This window comes from Tachysurus fulvidraco, chromosome 10 (assembly GCF_022655615.1).
Source record: "Tachysurus fulvidraco isolate hzauxx_2018 chromosome 10, HZAU_PFXX_2.0, whole genome shotgun sequence".
Taxonomy (NCBI): Eukaryota; Metazoa; Chordata; class Actinopteri; order Siluriformes; family Bagridae; genus Tachysurus; species Tachysurus fulvidraco.
The window spans coordinates 10,900,663-10,923,310 of NC_062527.1; the positions used below are offsets into that span (position 1 = coordinate 10,900,663).

General features: G+C 39.4%; 1 protein-coding gene across 3 annotated transcripts in view; it reads right to left on the reverse strand.

The window, feature by feature from the left end:
- Positions 1–38: 38 nt before the first annotated feature.
- ldlrad3 (low density lipoprotein receptor class A domain containing 3) overlaps positions 39–22,648 on the reverse strand; it is an 85,730-nt gene continuing 63,120 nt past the window's right edge. For all 3 annotated transcript variants that reach the window (XM_027173402.2, XM_047819344.1, XM_027173401.2), the window contains exons 5-6: positions 3,003–3,369; positions 39–2,077 (exon numbers count right to left, since the gene is read on the reverse strand). In XM_027173402.2, the coding sequence (XP_027029203.1) occupies positions 1,864–2,077; positions 3,003–3,369 (581 nt within the window). In that variant the 3' untranslated portion in view covers positions 39–1,863. The remainder of the gene's footprint in view (positions 2,078–3,002; positions 3,370–22,648) is intronic.

Consider the following 22,648-nt stretch of genomic DNA (forward strand, 5'->3'; position numbering starts at 1 on the left):
TTTTTTTTCCTTTTTAAAACTCTCCACCAATCACTGAGCAGTTCAGTCACTGGTAATAAACTGAGATAGATAAGCTGACTGATTAGGCAGAATTGATGTAACCACATATTTTTGGCATGAGGTATTTACAAAGAATGTCCACTTTATTAGGAACATCTGTACATCCAAGCACTTACTTATCTAATCAGCCAATTGTGTAGCAGCAGCACAATGTATTCAATCCTGCAGATACGAGTCAACAACCTCGGTTAATGTTCAGTTAATAATCAAACACCAGAATGAAAAAAAGTGTGATGTCTGTAACGTTAACTGGGTCATGGGTTTGTGTTTTTCAGACACTGGTGAACCCCTGGGATTTTCACAGACTCTATACACAGAATGGTGCAAAAATACACCACCACCACCACACCCTGTGTACAGACAGTTTGCAGGCTGGAAAATCCATCCATATCAACAAGGCAATTTCACCCTGACACCTACATCCCAGTCACAACTGATGTCACAGAGATCATGCTTTCGCCGCATTCTGATAATTAATGTGAACATTACCTGAAGCTCTTTATCCGTATCTGAATGAACGAATGCACTGTGCTGCTGCCACGTGATTGGCTGATTTGAAAACAGCATGAATGTGCAGTTGTACAGGTGTTCCTAATAAAGTGGACAGTGAGGGTAGACTGTATAAATATTTTAATTGAATAAATTTAAATTTAGTACAAATCCAACTGATTGTGTTCTAAGATTTTGGGCATAGTAAAGGACAGCAGGTTAATGAAACATGGGAAAGTCTGCTGCAGTAAAAAAAACAAAAAAAAACTCCACAATACAAACCTTTACAGCATACAGATGGTTACAGGAAACTAAATAGAGATACTAAACAGTGCTGGTTTAGAAGAACACGTCACTCACACTGACCTGTAAAATTGCAACAAATTTGTGCAGAAATACAGAAAACACAACACCACAAGCTGCACCGCTGTTGCCATGGTTATGCGTATTTTGAGCCGTTTCATCTACTTTATTTGTTTACCTTCTACAGACAATAACTCCAGCACAAACATATTATAAACAGATTGTCGTCTAAAGATTTCTAATGATTACTGAAGGATCGTGAATTGTTCATGTGCACGTGGACAAACCCGTGGAAGTTTGAACATTTATTGGAATGATAATTAGTCAGAATCTCATGCAGCACTTTCAGAGAGAAAACTGTATTAGCGTGAAAGTAGCTGAAGGATTATTAGAGTTTACTGCAGACTGAATTAGAGAAATCACTGAAAGGAACACGATGAGCAAAAGTGTATCAAGAAGATAAATTATTAAGTGCTTTAATGATAAGAACGGAGTATGGGGTAGGACTACCTGGAATTCTTTACATACTTGTATCATTTTCTCTTTACATCTAACACAGTTCACATTGCATAGTGGTTTTTCCATAATATTATAAAGTATTGAATGAAAAACAAACACCTAAAGAAATAAGTATGAATAAAGAACAACTCAGCAGAGTTTTTAGTATTTTAGTACTTGAGTGCTACTCGTTTGGTGCCTGCATCATTAATAAAACGTCTAGATCAGTCTTGTGTATGAAATCAGTCACGTCTCAGAAGTGTGAAGATTTTTCAATCTCTACAGTGTCCTTTCACGTAGTGTCCTTTCATGAGCTTCTGTAATGTCACATTTTTCCCAGAAGATGGCGATTTGTACTCTGGAAATCACTCTGAGTAAAAAAGATGTCTTCTAGCGATACTCCAAACATAGAACTGTGGCTCTCTGTGTGGTCTTTTATTCTTCCCCACATTAAGCCCCATACATGTCTCTGTGTCCTATATACAAGTGTCTCTGTGTCCCCTCACTGGACAGCTATAGCTGCTGTGGAGCTAAAGTGAGGTTTTGAGGATGTGCTGCTTCACATCTGACTGCAGGACTGATGCTGTGTACTTGTGCTCTCTCGGGTCGGACAGTGGGAGTCCCACTGGCTTGTGTAGATGCTTCATAAACAGGTGGCTCTGTGGCACACGCAGCCTCACCATCAGGAGGGTATGGAGGAGGCGGGAGGTCAAACCACGGTGGTCGACTGCAGGCACAGAGGAAAAGTCACAGCATGAAAAAAAGCAATAATCGACTCATGGGGAGATCAGAGATGGGGCCGAACAAGTGACAGAATAAAATATATGAGACGTTTAACTCCAGTATACACACACAGGGAAGGCAGCATAAAATAATATGAAAACCCAGAAATAAATACAAGGACTGTGCAGGGTTCATCATGTAGTTTTTACATCAGAAGCCCAGGAGCTGCCAGAGATGATCAGATTTACATTTACTTTTACTTTTTTTATACTACTACTTTATTGATGTTCCTTTGATATGAAGCTATTTTAAATTTCATGTGCTCTAACTACAGCATGTCTACATAATGTGCTACACTACAGGCATAAGCTGAGGTGTGAGCTGCTCTCAGCAGAAAGACTTTTACTAGGTGGAGTCATATGTCTGTTTGGAAGTCAGTGCTTTTTTGAATCAGGAACATGCAGCTAAGTGGAGACACTGATGATGCTGAGCAAGAAAAGAAGTTATTTTAACAGCCCTTATACAGCCATCATATACTTGTACTGCTTATTAAACACTATACTAATCTCCAGACTTAGTATAGCTCATAGCTTATAGTGGAGGATAATAATGAATTAGGTCAATTAATTATTAAGTTCTCGTCATACAATCTGCATTTCTGGAAGTTGGTAAATGTGTCAGCACTCCTGTGTTTCAATTAAAATAACGATTCACACAAAAGAAAATAGCATACATAATTGTACATTGTTTTGGAATCTTTCTGAGAATAATGATTTTCACTCACTCAGTCATATCAACTGTCTGGCAATAGTAAGTCAACGTGACTGGACTGGTGAATAATAACACTTTCTGTCACTCACCTGAGGGGCGTAGCTTTCTATGGCATTACATCAGTGTGTCTCTATCATTACTGACTGTCTGTTTCCTACCTGACGTCCAGCACTGCCTGTGAGTACGAGGGTGGCGACTCCAGCGGGGCTCCTTGTGGGTAGAGTGAGCTGGTGAGCAGCTGGAGGCTGTGTGCTGAGCTGAAGTGTGCTGATGGAGAGGAGGATGGAGGTGAGATATGTCCTCTGTCTACTATCACCAGCCGAGAGAGCAGCAGTGGCTGATGAGGGTGCGTGTGGCTTCCGCTCCGGGGCAGTAACACACTCCTCTTCCTCTGATGATGCAGCACAAGGGCCAACAGCGCCACCACCAGGACAAAGATGATGGCGCTGCCTATGACGGCGTAGGTGATGCTGGGGTAGTAACGCAACCGGTAGTCCAACGTCACAAAATCCTGACCGGGAGACTCTGCAGGAGAGACACAAAAAAAAAGGATTGTATTTTGTTGGAAAAAAAAAAGGTTTTTGTTGTGAATGTGAAAAAACACTTAGATATTAAGGAAGGAAGGAAGGAAGGAAGGAAGGAAGGAAGGAAGGAAGGAAGGAAAGAAGAAATGGAGGGAGGAAGGGAGGGTGGATGGGATGAGGGAAAGAAAGAAAGAAAGAAAGAAAGAAAGAAAGAAAGAAAGAATAAAAGAATGAATGAATGAATGAATGAATGAATGAATGAGAAAAAAGAAAGAAAGAACAATCACCTGACTAGGGCATTTTCCCTGTCAGGAGCAGACAGAAATGACACTGAGAAGCTGAACTTTCATTTCTCTCACAACATGCTTTTCTAGCTCTTTACAGGAATTAGACACAGATCGAGCCACAACAGCAGCACACAGAGTTATTACTGCTGTAATTATTTCAGCACAAACAGACTCAGCGGCGTTGCTCTCTCGCTCTCTGACCAACACTGGTGCCAGGCAACTGTGAATAGCGTCTGACAGCTACTTAGAGAGAGGAACAAAGAGCGCTCCTAATTCAGCAGGAGAGGGAATGTTATTAGAGACACAGAGACTGAGGGGAAAAAATAAGCTGGGGGGTGAGAAAAAACAGAAGAACATTTAATTTCATCGCCTGCTGACTTTCTTCCTCTCTCAAATACTGTTATCCAGAGAGAGAGACACACAGAGAGAGAGAGAGAGAGAGAGAGAGAGAGAGAGAGACAGAGAGAGAGACAGAGACAGAGAGAGAGGAGATATTTATAGAGGAATAAAGGAATTAATTGATGGTATAAAGGACGAGGAGAATAAAAAAAAATAACAGGAAGTAAAGATTAAAAATAAGTAACGAAGAAAAGGAGAGGTGGATAGAAACAAAACATCTGGAGGAAAATGGAATGAGAGCATGAGTGAAGGGATGAAATACATTAAATAAGGAAGGAAAGGAAATTAAAGCAAAGGAAGGAAGGAAGGAAAAAGCGGAGAAAAATAGGAGAACAGAGATAAAAATGTAAAAGTAGAGAATAGGGAAAGAAAAAGTAAAGAAAAAAAGGAAATGAGAAAAGAACAGTAGAGAAAAAAATATGAAAGGATGGAAGCAGAAAGTGAGTCCAAGGCTCAGTGGGGAGCTTTTTAAATCTGAGAAAGAAATTGAACTCTGCCAGAGTGATGATGTTCGCGATCCCTCAAATGCTCTAAAAGCTGGGTATCTTATTCAAATAAAACTGGTTTGTACAGTCTGCCTAATACATGCAGGGTTTTAAATACTAGCAATAAGTACTTGCTTGAAAAATGGAAACATATAAGAGTGGGATGGAGAACAGTTTACAAGGTGACAAACCTGACTGTGACCATTAGTCCATAAGCAGCATCTCCATAGAGTGACAGATCAGTAAGATGTCTCAAAACATTTTCTCAGTCCTAATAAACACATGAGCTACTTTATCAGTTTATCAGTGTGTAGCTTTACGTCCTCTTCTGTTCTACTGTTCTTCTGTCCTACTCTACTACTAATGTACTGCCATTACATTCATTCATCTTCTACCGCTTATCCGAACTTCTCGGGTCACGGGGAGCCTGTCATCGGGCATCAAGGCAGGATACACCCTGGATGGAGTGCCAACCCATCGCAGGGCACACACACACTCTCATTCACTCACACACTACGGACAATTTTCCAGAGATGCCAATCAACCTACCGTGCATGTCTTTGGACCGGGGGAGGAAACCGGAGTAGCATGGGGAGAACATGTAAACTCTCCACACACAAGGCGGAGGCGGGAATCAAACCCCCAACCCTGGAGTTGTGAGGCAAATGTGCTAACCACTAAGCCATCGTGCCCCCCCATTACATTCAATAAGCACTAATTCCATTATTTAATGCTAACACACACACACACACACACACACACACACACACACACACACACACACACACACACTTACTTTCTCTTCTCCACCACTTACACCTGTACAATAATTGACACCTAAGGGCATGTATATAATAGTACAGAACTCCTCTACCTCTGCTGCATCCTCAACACAAATCATTACAGAAAGGATTGTGTGTCTGCTGCGACACACAGCTACAGTGCAAGTGCCCACATCCACTCTTGTCTGTTTGCACGAAGACTTTGCAGGAGAGCAGTGAGACATTCTCATTCTGCTCGTTTCTCTGGCCTAAAGAAAGCGAACTTCCTGCAGGGAGTTAGTGAACAGGGAAGCTACTTTGTCACACTCATGCTTTTTCTCATTAGCAAGCAGGCCAGAGTCTTTGATTGTACACACTTTGTGCTCCTAAATAAAGCACCTTTTGAAGGTGTTATGTTTTTTTTGCTGGCCTGTGACTGTGCACACACTCTGCCTCTTCCCAGCCTGCATTTCATTAACCAACAACATGGCACAGATTTATGCACTAAGGAGGTTCCGATTTTCCACTTCAGTCCAGAGACAAACCTCCAAAGTCTATTTGCCTTCCACCACCACTTCCTCCTAATATAGTGAGGTAGTGGAACAACAATAAGCCTGCAATGTGTATCCATATTACTGTGTGGGTGTGTCAGTGGTTGCATGAACACCTGGTCACTGAAGCACATCCGGACTTCAGCCTCTGCTTTTTCCCACTAAAATTGATTGCATGCAATATTCTGATCAAACACTAACATTTGACCACCAACATCTGATGTCTTTTATATTTTGTAAGGGGTTTTACATTTTCTAAAAGCTAATGCAGCATAGTTTTGAGATGGTTATAGGTGTCAGATGTGGTTTAGAGAAGGAGTGGTGTTTATAAAAATAACATCACAGGATGTACTGGTGAAAAAAAATAAGAAACAATGTCATAAAAGTCATGTCATAATACTTAATGCAAAACAGAAGGTCATTATATGTCAGCAAACATATACCAGCAAAGAACCCTGAAAAATAATGAACAATACATTAACATACTTTTAACATCCATGAAACAAGGTTGTTTCAGTTACTTGCATAGTAACAGCTAGTAAAGTACCAAGCGAGTAGAGGGTGCAAGTCCCAAAGTCAATATAAAATGATCTTTAATTTAGGATTAACTGTTCAAAAACTTCTACTAACCTAAAAATTGGGTGGTCTGCCACCAAATGTATCTATTCTAAATCTATTTCCGGTGGCTTAGTGGTTAGCACGGTGGATTAGTGGTTAGCACGTTCGACTCACACCTCCAGGGTCGGGGTTCGATTCTCGCCTCCGCCTTGTGTGTGCAGAGTTTGCATGTTCTCCCCGTGCCTCGGGGGTTTCCTCCCCCGCTCCTAAGACATGCATGGTAGGTTGATTGGCATCTCTGGAAAATTGTCTGTAGTGAATGAGTGTGTGTCTGTGCCCTGCGATGGGTTGGCACTCTATCCAGTGTGTATAATGCCTTGATGCCCGATGATGCCTGAGATAGGCACAGGCTCCCCATGACCCGAGGTAGTTCGGATAAGCGGTAGAAAATAAGTGAGTGAGAGGAACGATTGCATTTCTGTTCCAATATTTTTGAAGGAAGAGGTATAATGTGCAGTGTAATGCAGAGCTCTACACTGAGAGGGTAGGAGTTCACTGAGGCATGTAGGCAAGATGTGCTAGATCGATGCAACTTTATGAATATACAAATCTGACTTCTTTTTTTTTTTTTTACAGCAAATGCAAAAGCCTGGAACTACAAAAAGCAACTATTGAGCTAAGAATGCAATTCTTTGCTCTCCCATGAAATTTATAAATTGCACTTCTGCCTTCAGTTATTGGGAATCCAAGGTAAAGTGCCTTATCAGAGAGCTTTGTTCTGGCAAGCACCCCAAAGACAAAGAGGTTTATTCAGAGCTTGCATGTGGAGAGCAGTAAGATGTGTCAGGTAAACTCACAGACATCTGACTCGGTACAGGATCTCTGTCAGAGCTCCACAATCCAGTGAGAACTCTTTCTTTCTCACACACACACACACACACACACACACACACACACACACACACACACACACACACACATTTCAACACAGAACGTGATACACACTGACAGCACAACATGATGTCTCTATGTAAGGAGAAATAACCAAAAAAATATGAAATAAATAAATCTGCACAAATATAATACAATGATGATGATCCGGCTTTTGTTGCACTACAACAATGCGATTGATTAAACTAATGTGAACGCTGAAGCACAATAACTGGAGAACATCAAAGAAAAGAAATTGTTAACAGTTATTTCTCAAGCTTCCATGAAGTTGACACTGAGGGCTCAGAACCAACATGGCAGGTGCAAAAAATCTAGCCAAGGATCATAGGATCATTTGTCATACTAATATAGAAGCCATAACAGTGAATTGTTGTGTCTGTACTCAGGCTAAAAATATCCCCACTGAAGGCAAGGTAATATGTCAAAGTGCATCATGGTGTTAAGAGCACAACAGCTGTTCCTCATTAAATTAACACAGACAGCTTTTACATGAATGAGCTGGGACAGCAATATCAACAGCAAGTCCCTGATTTCTGAATATCCCAAATTTCTATGTGCAAGGACACAACTGGCTTCTTCTTTATAATAAAGACATTATTCTCATATAAAATGCCCATATTCACCAAATCTGAAGTAAATAATTAAAATATAATATACTGAATCTACATATTAAATCTGGCATGACTGTGTATAAAAACAAGTAAATGAGTTGATGATATTGGTTTATTAACACTGTTACTTTTTAAATGTTTAAACGCCTCTTGAAGAAATAAACTATTTAAAAGGGAAAAATTAAACAGTGCAAAAGTAAAGCTACGTTGAGTCTGAAGTCAACATGTCAACAATATTTTGCCTGTTATCCTGCTTGTGTCCACAACATTAAACACCAGCAAATGTTTATGGCCTCTGTGATAGAATATTATAAAATCTCTCCAGATGCATTAATTAACACATACAAGCGCCACAGCTGGAGGATTAGACTTCAGGTTTAGTAAAATAACTTATTGTTTCTTTCACCTTACAACAGACACACACACACACACACACACACACACACACACACACACACACACACAAACACACACACACATATATATATACATATACAGGATTGCAGAAGTAATGCATTGAGACACAAATGTGTGTGTGTGTGTGTGTGTGTGTGTGTGTGTGTGTGTTTTAAAAAGTAATGCATTGAGACACAAATTTACTAAATGTTTACTTTTTAAAACACACACACACACACACACACACACACACACACACACACACACACACATATATATATATATATATATATATATATATATATATATATATATATATATATATATATATATATATAATGTGTGTGTGTGTGTGTGTGTGTGTGTGTGTGTGTGTTTTAAAAAGTAAACATTTAGTAAATTTGTGTCTCAATGCATTACTTCTGCAATCCTGATTTTGTCTGTCTGCTCTGCTTGAGAAAATAGCACAGCACACCCCGAAGCTAAAAGCAAATGTCAGCACAGCAGATAGGCAGGGCGATCAGTGAGATGGCACTGAGTAAAGAGTGTGGATAGATGGCTGTGACATGAGCAAATTGTTCAGTGGACTGAGACGTGAGCAAATATGGCAGCCAGTATGTTCTCTCCAAAGGTACACTGTATATTGCGATGAAGCTGAAAATATTTAAGGAGCATAATGCAACGTGCATAATAGAGCTTTGATATTGTATTGAATATGCATTAGAAATTCATGCATGGATCAGTGTCTCCTTGACAGGGATGTAATACTGAATACATTATGCAAAATGAGTGGAATAGATAATGTGTTTTACTCCTATTCAGCACATGAGAGTTTTCACAGAGCATCTGGTTGAGATGAGAGGTGTGTATAGGGACTGAAATCTCAGAGGATGCAACACAAAAAGTCACACAAGTAAGACGGTTTTACCTTCATGCTGACACCAAAGTGCGGTCAGATATGAAGCTCGTAGGACAAAGAACGACAAGTTCAACATGAAAATACACCACATCTGTCAACCTAACCATAAAGTAAGTATGCAGATGGAAATATAGAAATAAGCTTCTAAAGGTAAAACGTTTCTATTTGTAAAGTATTGTGCAGTGCTGTACAATGTTATTACATATTTAATTACGTTTGTTATGTTGCTTTACTTCAAATGAAACAGAACTGAGCAAATAGACAGAAAATACTGAAACAAAAACAGAAATGATGTCAGGTGAAGAGGGTCTGGGGTGCAGTTACTGTGTTGAGGTCAGGGCTCTGTGCAAACCACCCAGGTTCTTCCACTCCAAACCTGGCAACCCATGTCTCCAATGGTTCTCCCTTTATGCACAGGCTTTGGGTGTTTTAGTTTCAGTAAAGGAAATTTGTAATGCTAAAGCATAGAAAGAGATCCTATACAAATGTGTTTCCAATTAGCAACAGACCCAAATATTGCTGTAATGGTGAGATGTACACAAACCTTTGATTCAAGGTAATAACAACCCTATTTGTTATAACACAGTAATAACAACCAAAGTTGTTATAACACTGTAATAACAAATTGAAGTTGTTATAACACAGTAATAACAACCCAAAGTTGTTATAACACAGTAATAACAACCCTAGTTGTTATAACACAGTAATAACAAATTGAAGTTGTTAAAACACAATAACCCTAGTTGTTATAATACAATAATAACTCTAGTAATAACAACTCTATAACAAAGTAATTACATGTAGGCCTGCTTATAATATTGCAATAACAGCTCAAAGTTGGAATAACACAGTATAGGGCTGGGCGATATGGCTGAAAACCTGTTCCTCAGCGACCACTTCCTACTTAAGCCGAACTTGAACTCTATGCCGGTGTGAAGTCTCGAATTTGTTTCGGCAATCATTCTGAGCATTTCTGTATAATTCCTAGTCTGGTTTCGATTCTGTTTCTGTGTACTGGTTTCTCTGATAGTTTGCCTGCCCCGACCATCTGCCTGTTTTGCCGTTACCAATTTCTGTCTGCTCTCTGATATTGTGTTTGCCGGCTCTGACCCTGCCTGTCTGATTTCGAGTGTGGATCCATTAAAACAGCTGCACATGGATTCTCAGCCTTAAGACTCCTCATTACAGTTTCATATTGATCGATATCGATAATTATTGACATTTTTATGACCCATTTAATATAAGGGCTAGAAGAAAAATACATTTAAACATTTTTATTTTAAACTTAACCTTCCTCTGATCATAATCCCCTCAATTATTAAGACACAATTGTCAACAGCTATGTAAAACTCAAATAATTAAAATGTAAACATGAGTCTAAAGTCACAATGAACACTTAACAATTATCTCAACATTTAAGGTGCAAAATGAAAGATAAAGTAAGAAATGCTTAATAATGTGTAATAAAATAGTCTAAAGTGTTAAATATAAACATACTGCTCAGGAATGCTTCTGGTCTGGACACCATTGCTTTAAAAGTACGTGTGTGTGTGTGTATGTGTGAGTATATGTGTGTGTTTGTGTGTGTTACAGTTACTGCTAACACGGTAATAATACGGTAATAACAACCCGAAGTTGTAATAACACGGTAATAACAGCTTGAAGTTGTAATAACACTGTAATATCAACCCGAAGTTGTAATAACACGGTAATAACAGCTTGAAGTTGTAATAACATGGTAATAACAGCTTGAAGCTGTAATAACATGGTAATATCAACCCGAAATTGTAATAACACGGGAATAACAGCCCGAAGTTGTAATAACATGGTAATAACAACCCGAAGTTATAATAACATGGTAATAACAACCCAAAGTTGTAATAACACAGTAAGAACAACCCGAAGTTATAATAACACGGTAATAACAGCCTGAAGTTGTAATAACATGGTAATAACAGCTTGAAGTTGTAATAACACGGTAATAACAACCCAAAGTTGTAATATGGTAATAACAGCCCAAAGTTGTAATAACATGGTAATAACAACCTGAAGTTGTAATAACACATTAATAACAGCTTGAAGTTGTAATAACATGATAATAACAGCTTGAAGTTGTAAAAACCTGGTAATAACAGCACAAAGTTGTAAAAACCTGGTAATAACAGCACGAAGTTGTAATAACACGGTAATAACAACCCAAAGTTGTAATAACACGGTAATAGCAACCCGGAGTTGTAATAACACAGTAATAACAACCCAAAGTTGTAATAACACGGTAATAACAGCACAAACTTGTAATAACACGGTAATAACAACCCAAAGTTGTAATAACACGGTAATAACAACCCGGAGTTGTAATAACACGGTAATAACAACCCAAAGTTGTAATAACACGGTAATAACAGCTTGAAGTTGTAATAACATGGTAATATCAACCCGAAATTGTAATAACACGGTAATAACAGCCCGAAGTTGTAATAACATGGTAATAACAACCCGAAGTTATAATAACACGGTAATAACAACCCAATGTTGTAATAACACAGTAAGAACAACCCTAAGTTATAATAACATGGTAATACCAACCCGAAATTGTAATAACACGGTAATAACAGCCCAAAGATGTAATAAAATGGTTACAACAGCTTGAAGTTGTAATAACATGGTAATAACAACCCAAAGTTGTAATAACACATTAATAACAGCTTGAAGTTGTAATAACACGGTAATAACAACCCAAAGTTGTAATAACGCGGTAATAACAGCCCAAAGTTGTAATAACGCGATAATAACAGCCCAAAGTTGTAATAACGCGGTAATAACAGCCCAAAGTTGTAATAACGCGGTAATAACAGCCCAAAGTTGTAATAACACGGTAATAACAGCCCAAAGTTGTAATAACGCGGTAATAACAACCCAAAGTTGTAATAACACGGTAATAACAACCCAAAGTTGTAATAACGTGGTAATAACAACCCAGAGTTGTAATAACATGGCAATAACAACCCAAAGTTGTAATAACATGGTAATAACAGCTTGAAGTTGTAATAACATGGTAATAACAACCCAAAGTTGTAATAACATGGTAATAACACCCCGAAGTTGTAATAACACAGTAATAACAACCAGAAGTTGTAATAACACAGTAGTAACAGCTTGAAGTTGTAATAACACCCCAAAGTTGTTATAACAACTCTATAACACAGTAATTACATGTAGGCCTGCTTATATAGTAATAACATCAGCCTGTTTATAACCGTAATAACACATAAAGGTGCTCCTAACAGTAAAAACATGTCAGCATGCTTATAACACAGTAATAACAACTTTGTATTGTTATAACAAAGTATTACACATCAGCATGTTTATAAGGTAGTTACATATAAGGGTGACTAACATGTCAGCCTGTTTATAATCTGTTTATCCTCCAAACTAAGTTATTTAACTTTTTGTCAGTCAATACGACATGTATTCAAAGCACATATAAGAAATATTTTGGTAGACTCCCTTGAATCTATTTGAACCTAATACAGTGTTTACTAGAGCTGTACCAAACCTTCAGATAACCGCTCAAAAAACATGGTGACATGTCTCCTGCTGGAAGAACTGTCTGTCCTACAGTGGAGGCAGCTGCCTGCTTAGATACAACAGATTTTAAGAGCACTTCTACTGGACACCTGACTATAGAAATGCTAACAATCGCCTGGAATTAGATTAAACTCTCCTCTACACTAATACACAGCACAAGTGATCATTTAAAATAAGTGCAACATCACTTTCTACACATTTCTACAAACACACAGTGAAAGGAAATATTAAATGTTTTTAAAAGCAAGGACTCAACTGTTCATTGCACTTACTTAGGCAACAGGAATCAGAAATAAATGACTCTATATGAACATTCTGAAAATATTTAACATTGCTACATACATCATGTAAGAAGAATAACCAAAATCAGTAGTTTAAATAAAGCAGATAAATAAAGCACTCCAGCAGCAGGGGGCAGCACATTTCCACATGTGCCAGCACATGAATCACTGAGCACTTTAGTGAAACTCTCCAAACCTCACAAAAAAGACAAACAGTGTGAGATGGAGGGAAGAGAGACCCTCTCCAACATGGACAGTCTCTCATAGCACCAGCAGGATGGGCACACTTTTATCTGTGCCAAAAGAAATGGTCTGCCATCTGCCTAAAAGACCTTCATACTAACTGAAACACCCTTCCACCCACACACCACCCACACACTCCACAGCACTCGAGAATACAATTCTTTTTTTTTTCATATCAAGCAAAAATGCTACAAGTTGTGTTTTTAAGCACTAAGAGCATATAGGAGTCATTTTAACAGTGAAGAGATAAATCCACACCCACGCTGGTGTATGCCCTTTTAGCCCACTCGGTCAAAGATGGATAGAGCTCATCAACATGACTGGGCCATGAACACCATCTCAGCGCTTGCTCGACTCTAAGCGTTACATGCTCTATCTCACCTCCATCTCTCCAGTATAGTAGAAATCGTCCAATCCAGTGAGAACCAGTTTTTCTTACTCGTAACTCCCACAGATATGTACAAGCTGTAGATTCTCCAGGGAATCATTTGCAAGTCATAGATAATGTGGTTTAAACGTCCCTGAAATCAACAATAGTGTCTCAGGGCATTTTGTACCTGTCTCTTTGTGTTCCAATACAACAGTTTTGGACATATTCTCATTTTAGCTTTATAGACTGTAACTTCCAGGAAAATGTTGCAACTTTTTTGAATGAAGAAGAAGAAGAAGAAGAAGAAGAAGAAGAAGAAGAAGAAGAAGAAGAAGGAGAAGAAGTTTTATTTATATAGCGCCTTTCCATAGCTCAAGGTCGCTTTACTTTTCACAAATACAGTACTTTCAGACACTTACATATACACAACACATAATACATATAATTGCATTATCCAAAATGCTTGTTAAATAGATATGTTTTTAACTGGGACTTAAATGCACCCACAGATGTGATGTTTCGTAGTGTAGGAGGCAGCGAATTCCATAATTGAGGAGCATTTATACTAAATGACCTTCCACCAACAGTAGACAGACGGAAAGGAGGGATGGACAACAAACCAAGTTCAGCTGATCTAAGGGACCGGACAGGGCGGTAAGGGGAAAGTAGGTCAGCCAGATATTGGGGAGCAAGACCATTTAATGCTTTGAACGTTAGAAGCAATACCTTAAAGTGTATGATGAAGTGAATGATTTATCCTGTACAAGTCTTGTGTTTATCCAATGAAATGCTGTCTATAATGTATATGTCCCGCCCTGCCCCGGGGTGGGTGTTTCTGTTTTCAGTAGCATCTCTGTTGAATTTTTTTCTATGAGTCTAACTGCACTTTGGATGAGCAAAATGGATGGCCTCTATTCATTTCAAAGAGGGTGGCTAACAACAGAGGAGCTTAATACAGGAGGTTTCACCAACTTGGGGCTGGTTGGAATATCTTGCCAACTCACACTGATTGACAACATGATCTTTAGAAAACATTAGTTTTTCATTAAGTATTATCATTTAATCAAGTACCCTGTAGCTACAAGCATACCATTCTAATTCCTGTGGCTCTCCATTAATATCAGCTGACACTCGACCTCGGCTCAACCATGTGCGGCATAGCTCCAAAACCACACAGCAGCTCACCATCTAGGATTCCATCACTGTTAAGTTGACAGGCATGGGAGAAGATAGCGATATGAAAGCTCCACATTTATCTAGTTTACTAAGCTGCCAATAATTTTATTTTGATAATCTTTTTTTTTTTTTTTTTAACACAAAACTCACTTATTCTGGACATTTAAGGGTATTTTCTGAATTCTGGCAATAAACATTTATGTGAATGTTTTGTTTAATGGTTTCTTTAAAATGAGCCTTTATGTATAACTGAGTGTATTCTCAATCAACGATCAACGACGAGTTAAAAAATGATCGTAATTTTTAATCAAACATTCGTTTCAGAGCTCAAAGAACACACTGCTTCTATTGCTTTTTCCAAGCACAAAACGTCTTCATACGGCATTCTTCCTGATTCACACATGCCGGTCTTATTCACTTTAATCACATATACTTACAAAAACAAAATGAAAGCTTTTGGCATGCTGTCGTACAGTGTTCTAGTACCAGAGTTTTGTTTTGTCTGAAAGCTAAAGCATTTTAGTAAGAACAAAGAAGAGAAAAGGGAAAGGGTCAAAGTTCAAGCCGGAACCGTTGGATTGCTTTGAATACACAGCCCTTGCAAGGGTCTTGTCGCCATGGAGATTGAATATGTGGGCACTCTGGTGGAGAAAGGTCCACACTCTCATAAAAGCCTCCTGCTAAAGAACAATGAATGCTCAGGGAGAGAGCACAGCTATTTTTCACTGAGCCGTCAGCACGGGCTCAGCCAATCAGCAAGGCTTAATGTTTAAAAGTAAACACACACACACACACACACACACACACACACACACACACACACACACACACACACACACACACACACACAAACATGCACACACACATGAAACACACAGTCTAGTCTTTACCTCAAAAAAGATTCTCCCATCATCAGACAAAATGGTGTTTCAATGTTCACTCCAGCATAATGCAGTGCCACATTTCCTAGCCTACCACCTCTATCTCAACCATGTGTAATGCGTTTCATTTTAAATCCTGCTGTTCTTGAGATTTCCACTTTATCACCTCTTCTCTCTTATCCACCTCTTAGATTCCCTACTTTCTCACAAAAAGAGACAGAAATGGCCAGCTCACACACAAACCTAAATAAAATCATTATCCTCACTAGTGCTCAAAAAAGACAGTCTGAGTTAATCACAGGCATTTTAAAGACTGCCTTTCTGCATGGGCTGTAGTGATAATGACACAAGACGAGGAGACGAGTGTTAATCTTGTCTCCAGCACCACACAAACCCTTCTGTCACCTACTTCCTCTCATCCACACACTGTGTAACGAGACATACTTGTAATTTCTCATTAGACCAACAACAGAAAATTTATGCCATTTCCCCGTTACCTCAAATGTAGATAATAATATACTTATTCCTGCACTGGAGCAACAGAGCTATCTCACCTGAAACCTATAAATCCATGTAGAACTCTTTATAACCCTGGGTCAAGCTACACTATTACATTACATTACACAGCTAAGTTGTTCTTTAAAGAACCAGTTTTGTAAAATCATCATCTGCATTTCTTCCAGTTGTTCAGTAGACCTCTCTATACCAAATTTGAGAAGCAGAGCCCTGAGTATGTACAGTATCACTACATTATACATAACCAACAAGCGAACAAGGGAATGTTGCAACACTGTGGACACACAAATACACACAGTGGGGTAAAGTAATTTTATATAATACACTAGGGGTAGAGCTTGGGGTATAACGACACTCTCTAGTCATGATTTAATTTGACTTGATTCATGAGTCACAATTCAATTAGGCAGTCAATCTATTTGAAACAAAATGAAGAATGAAGAAAAAATGGGACTATCATTAAAATATTTGTCTGTATATCTAAACTAAATAAATTCATATTCTTATTTATAAATACTCCCAAAAGTCTCAAGTGAAACATAACAAGCAGTGCCTCTATAGCAGTGCCTGACTCTTAGTTTTAGCTGGAAATAGTGCTTCAATATACAGTAATAGCCAAAAAACCTGAAACGCTTTATAAAAGTGTTATAAAATGGCTATGTGTAACTTCTGATGTGTCTCAGTTATTGTGATCTGGAGCTGGAACTGGAGTCTATTGTGTTCTCCGTGTATATTGCATGGCTTAAGCAGACCTTTGTTGATCAAACAATGAAACTGCATAAGATGCATTATACAGAACTACTTGTGATATGCTTAGTGATTGTGGTGCACTGTATCAACAGTATAGTGAACAAGGATCAAATCTCCCCTATGGGTTTCCCCCTAAATCACTAGCACAGACAACAACACATGAAGTGAAAACACAATCCCTGTTATCCAGATTGTGATGTAGATGCTACCCAGAGCATTCAGAATATGGTGAACAGTCAGGCAAGGCCAGAATATTACCTCAGTCCTGTGTGAGGCATAAAATGAAGGCATAAAATGAATCACACCTTTCAGCAGCTACTTCTCTACAACTCAAAACTAAAAAAAAAAAAAAAAAAAAAAAAAAAAAAGGCTGAATGAGTAGGCTGTGTTATCCATAACCTGGCAAATTTTATTTGGGAGACTGAAATGGACTGAGACATGGAGAAACTGAGACAGGTTGAAATGTAGTGATAGCTCTGAGCAGATTTGAGCTCCCTACACCATTAGTACCGGGAGGACAGAAGCACAGCCTGAGTACTCAACAGTGACTGCAATGATCAATCATGACAAGACAATAAATGTCTGAAATGTCATTCAACTTCACCAAATACTTTTAGCATTGATCGAAGTCCAAGGAACAAAATATAAATCTTTTCTAAAAGTATTGTTTATCTGAAATTTAATATTCACAGTGGCTGTTTAGGTGGAAACCTGCAACCTACAGAGACTGAAAGGTAACACACAAGAATTTCAGATCAGACACTGAAGCCACTTACTCTAGGCCAGAGCTGTACTACTACTTTCCTATACTGGTAAACTATTCTGAGGAAACAAAACAATTTACAGCACACACTAAACCCTCTATCAGGAAACAAACTCATCTCCTCCTGATGATCGGGCAAACGTTTTTCTGTTACAAATTGAACAGATGATGCCACAGACACCCACAGCACTTCATCCAGGACGGCATAATAGCAGCTGTTCCTCTAACAATCAGAGCGACACTAGCTAACCGTGAGCTCACATATGCAGCCTGAGTTTTTTACGTTTATTAAGCTACCACATATATTTCACTGCCCTGTGAGCTACACATGCTGGCTGGTAGCTGTTATGCAACAGAGATGATCTAGTTAGTGCAGGGGTTGTCAACTGTCAGACTGCAGTCTTGAAGCAGACCCATCAAAGAATTTCACCAGATTTAATATAGCACTGGAAAAATACTGTAGCTGAGCTCATCGGTCAAGAGAGCGGTAGAGGAGCCTGAGAAAAAAGGTTCAAAACAGATGTGTCGCAGAATAAAGGTTAAGAATATAGATACATTCATTTATTCTCCAGTTACTGCTTTTTCCTGGTCAGTCATGGTGTTTTGAGTAATTTGTATATAATTGTCAAAAAAAAAAAAAGACTCACTTCCTGTTTGCGGGCCATGTCACCAGCCCGAGTTTTGTTTTGTTTTTTCGGTGTCCTGTGACATCGCCCACTTCCTGTGTTGCAGGCCCGTATTTGGCCCTTTGGATTTGTTCTGTTCTGTGGAGGAATTTTTTTCCCCCGCACTCCCTCCCCTGTTCCTGGTTTCTGAGAGGTGGGACTGGCCGCGGTGCATCGGGGGTAGCTCTTGGCCCCTCTGCTCGGCCGTGGACGTCGCTCGGCCCTTCAGCTCGCCTGTGGACGTCGCTCGGCCCTTCAGCTCGGCTGTGGACGTCGCTCGGCCCTCTCTGGCTGTGCCGCCGTGTGCCTTGCTCCCCCCACCTGCCTCGCCGTGTGCCTTGCTCCCCCCACCTGCCTCGCCGTGTGCCTTGCTCCCCCCAACTGCCTCGCCCTGTGCCTTGCTCCCCCCACCTTGACCCCACCTGGACTGTCAGGACGGATTGGTTCGTCGGGAGCCGCGCCTTGAGGGGAGCTAATGTCAGGACTCAGCTCAGACTTTGGCCACGTGCATTTGTTTGTTCTGCCCCGCCCTTGTCTGCTCCTCACGTTTCCACACACCTGTTTCCTATTGTGATCACCTTGTCTATTTAACTGTGCCACGTTGCCTTGTGCAGCGCGGAATCTACTGATGTCTACTGTTGTCTTGTCCTATCTCTAGTCCGTGTCGTGTTTCGTCTCCTTATGTTATTAAACCCTGTTTATTCTGCTATCCTGCGTTTGGGTCCGTTTTTATCCCGCGCTCATTACAATAATTTAGGAAAAAGGATCAAATTAAGTTTGCTTGAAAATAAACAATGTAAAATTTCTTGAAAATGAAAATGATAACTGCAGGAGTCGGCAGGATCGGTCAAACATACTGCAGCAATGGGATTAAATGGGATCAAAAAGGTCATGTTCACATCTGTATTTTAGACAGTAGCACTAGTCAAACGTGATAACAGCACTGCACAGCAATGCACAAACTGCTTATTTATAGTCATTAAAATTAATCGCACACTTTCATGGTTTTTATTTCAATTCCTTCAAGTTAACTAAATTGACTAAAATGAAAAAAGAAAAATGACATAGTTAAGTTACATAATTACATTTAGTAATTTAGCAGGTGCTGGTCAAATTTACACAGTGACAGTAAAGTGCTTAAAAAATAAAAACACCTGTATAGTAAGAATATAGAGCAGCTAAAAAAAAACACACAAAAAAGTTGCATAACATGCTGGAAATATGCTGAAAACCAATGTGATAACCAGACCCAAGAGGACAACAGTGCTAAAACCTGAAATGTTAGCCAAAGTTTCTGCCATTAACTTTCCTCAAGTGCACAAAATATGAGTACCCGAGCAATCCCAGTGCTCATTCCTCCTGCGGACTGGAGATCAGTGTTTATCAGTGATAAAGATGTACAGAGAGAACATTCAAGTGTTTCCAGTGAAACACAATACACATGTCTCTAAAACTCTCTCACTAACTCACTCAGCATTCCTTAGAGTAACTCAAACCACATGAGAAGTGATGTAGTGCATGCTATGTAATGAAGGGGCTGCTTTAGAACAGTTTAAATGTGATGGGTTTGCAATAGATACGATTTTGATGTAAGTGGTACAGTAGCAAGCTAAATGTAATGACTTCTAGGCTTTGTGTGTGTGTGTGTGTGTGTGTGTGTGTGTGTGTGTGTGTGTGTGTGTGTGTGTGTGTGTGTGTGTGTGTGTGTGTGATAGTGTGCTAGTGAGAGAGAGAGAGAGAGAGAGAGAGAGAGAGAGAGAGAGAGAGAGAGAGAGAGAGATAGATTGAGAGAGTCTTAATACTGGTGTTTGGGGTGTGGGACATCATTTCATAGTCGCCAGTCACACCATGGTCTGATAAACCAAAGCCATGACAGAACTGTGAGCATTGCCAAGACCCAGCTCAGACAGAGCTCTCTCTCTCTCTCTCTCTCTCTTATTGTCTCTCTCTCTCTGAGGTTGCCTCTTAACCTTGATCCAGCTGAAACAAAAAGGCTTCTATGCTATGGTAAAGGCATGTCCACTGAGCGCAGTTATCCAGCTCAGCCTAAGGTCTTAGGGTCTGCCATCTCTTATCCATGTTCATCAATAACAGAAGAGCTCGACCGAGTGAATTAGACTCTCGTGATGCATACTCTGGTGAAACCGAAAGCACAAAGAGCTGCACAGCACTTGTGCTGGTTAAGCAGTGGTAAAAGCATTCAGTCACACATGCTGAGAGCGAGAGAAAATGAAAGGAAGGAAGGGGATAGAGGTCTTAGGAATTGGAGAGGCTGGGAGACTAGAGTATGTTGCCTGTCTCTTCAGGAAACAGAGCAGAGGACTCGGTCTGTGAATAGACATTCTCACTATTTCCTCTGCCAAAAAGCGGAGAACACAAGAGAATTAAGAAAACAGAGAGGGCCCGACAACAAACACTGCCAATGTTCACTAAAGAAGGAAAGCAAAGAGAGCTCACATTCTTCAAAGCAATTTCATGGCTTTTGAGACCTGAATGTCTAACAAGATCTGCTACTCAGGAACACAGGGCATAAAACAATTAAACATATCTGTACATATGTCTATAAGAATTTCAAAGCAATGTTTAGAGCCATGCGGTCATGGTCCATGAGGGTAATACTAAAAGTGTGTAATTTTAACCATAATAATGATGTGCTTACTGTACAATGGGAATAGTTAATATAATGTCTAAAATGTCCATTTGATAATTATATTCCTAAGCAGTAATGGTCATTAACTTTTATTACAGCACAACTGCAAGGAGAGAGACATTCCAATGAATGCTGGCCTAGATCAATTATGCAAGTATCTGTGAAATTGCAGCAGAGAGAATAAAACTAAAGGACAAAGCAGAAATACCATTAGCCTAGTAATGAGCACATGGATCGCAGAGCAGACGGATTCCCATGCAAACGTACAAAATCTTTTCCATATCTGTCTCAGGGTTACCCACTGGGAATCACCTACATAGATATCAGTGCATTTTACATACTCGATCCTCCAGACAGACACAACAACTGATGTGGCCATTACAAAATCGAGCAACTTTTGTACTTGTTTATAAGTGAAAGAAAAAAACACAATCAGCTTCCTCTTTGCAAACAGTGGAGAGATGATTACTTGCTGGTATGTGATATTAGCCCCAGCAATGTGCAGTTGCCTTTGTAAATGGGAGGAACGGAGGTACAAGTGTGTGTCTGGAACTGTCCAGACAGAAGAAAGAGGAATTGGCAGTTATCTAATGCAAGGCAAACGCTTGTGCCAACGTGTCTGATCATCATACATGGAATACAGCTGATCATCATTCAGCAACCAAAGTGATCATAACATAATAATGTTTATAATGTCAACATGATAACAAATTGGTGGGCATGGAAGCCTTTATTATTGCCACATATACATTACAGCACAGTGGAATTATTTTCTTCGCATATCCCTAAACTGAGGAGTTTATTGTCGGAGCACAGGGGCAGCTATGATACATATACATGGCAGTGCTGGGTCTTGAACCTTGAACCCCCAATCAACAACAGAGCCTTAACTACTTGAGCCACCACTGCCCCAGCCCCATAATAACTTCTTATACAGTAGCATGACTGATCTTTATATAGCAACACAATTCAGTACAATGTGACTGATCATCATACTGCATTGTGACTATCGCATAGAAACACAAATAATCATCATAAAGAAGTGTAAGCAGTCATGAAATGTTTACTGAAGGAATGACTGACTCTCGTAGACGAATGTGACTGACTACCACAAAGCAAGCTGAGTCAAACAGCAACATCCTTCATTATTATACAAAATAAATGAGTGATCATTAGAGGCTAAGACATCACTATGTTGTGCAGCGATACAACTTAATTAGAAAAAGTGTGCTTGTGATACTCAAATGATCGCTATAGAGGCACATGGCTAATCATCATACAACTAATCAGAACGATGTGACTGACACGACTGATTAAGTTACTAATTATGGTACAGCAATGTGACTGATCATCATACAGCCCCATAAACTAAACAGACTGTCATATATTGTAGAGAAAATCATTAATAATTAGAGGTACAAATAGATTCTCAAATATTCTGATCCTTATTTAACAAACAAGGATGCAATCCACATTAAA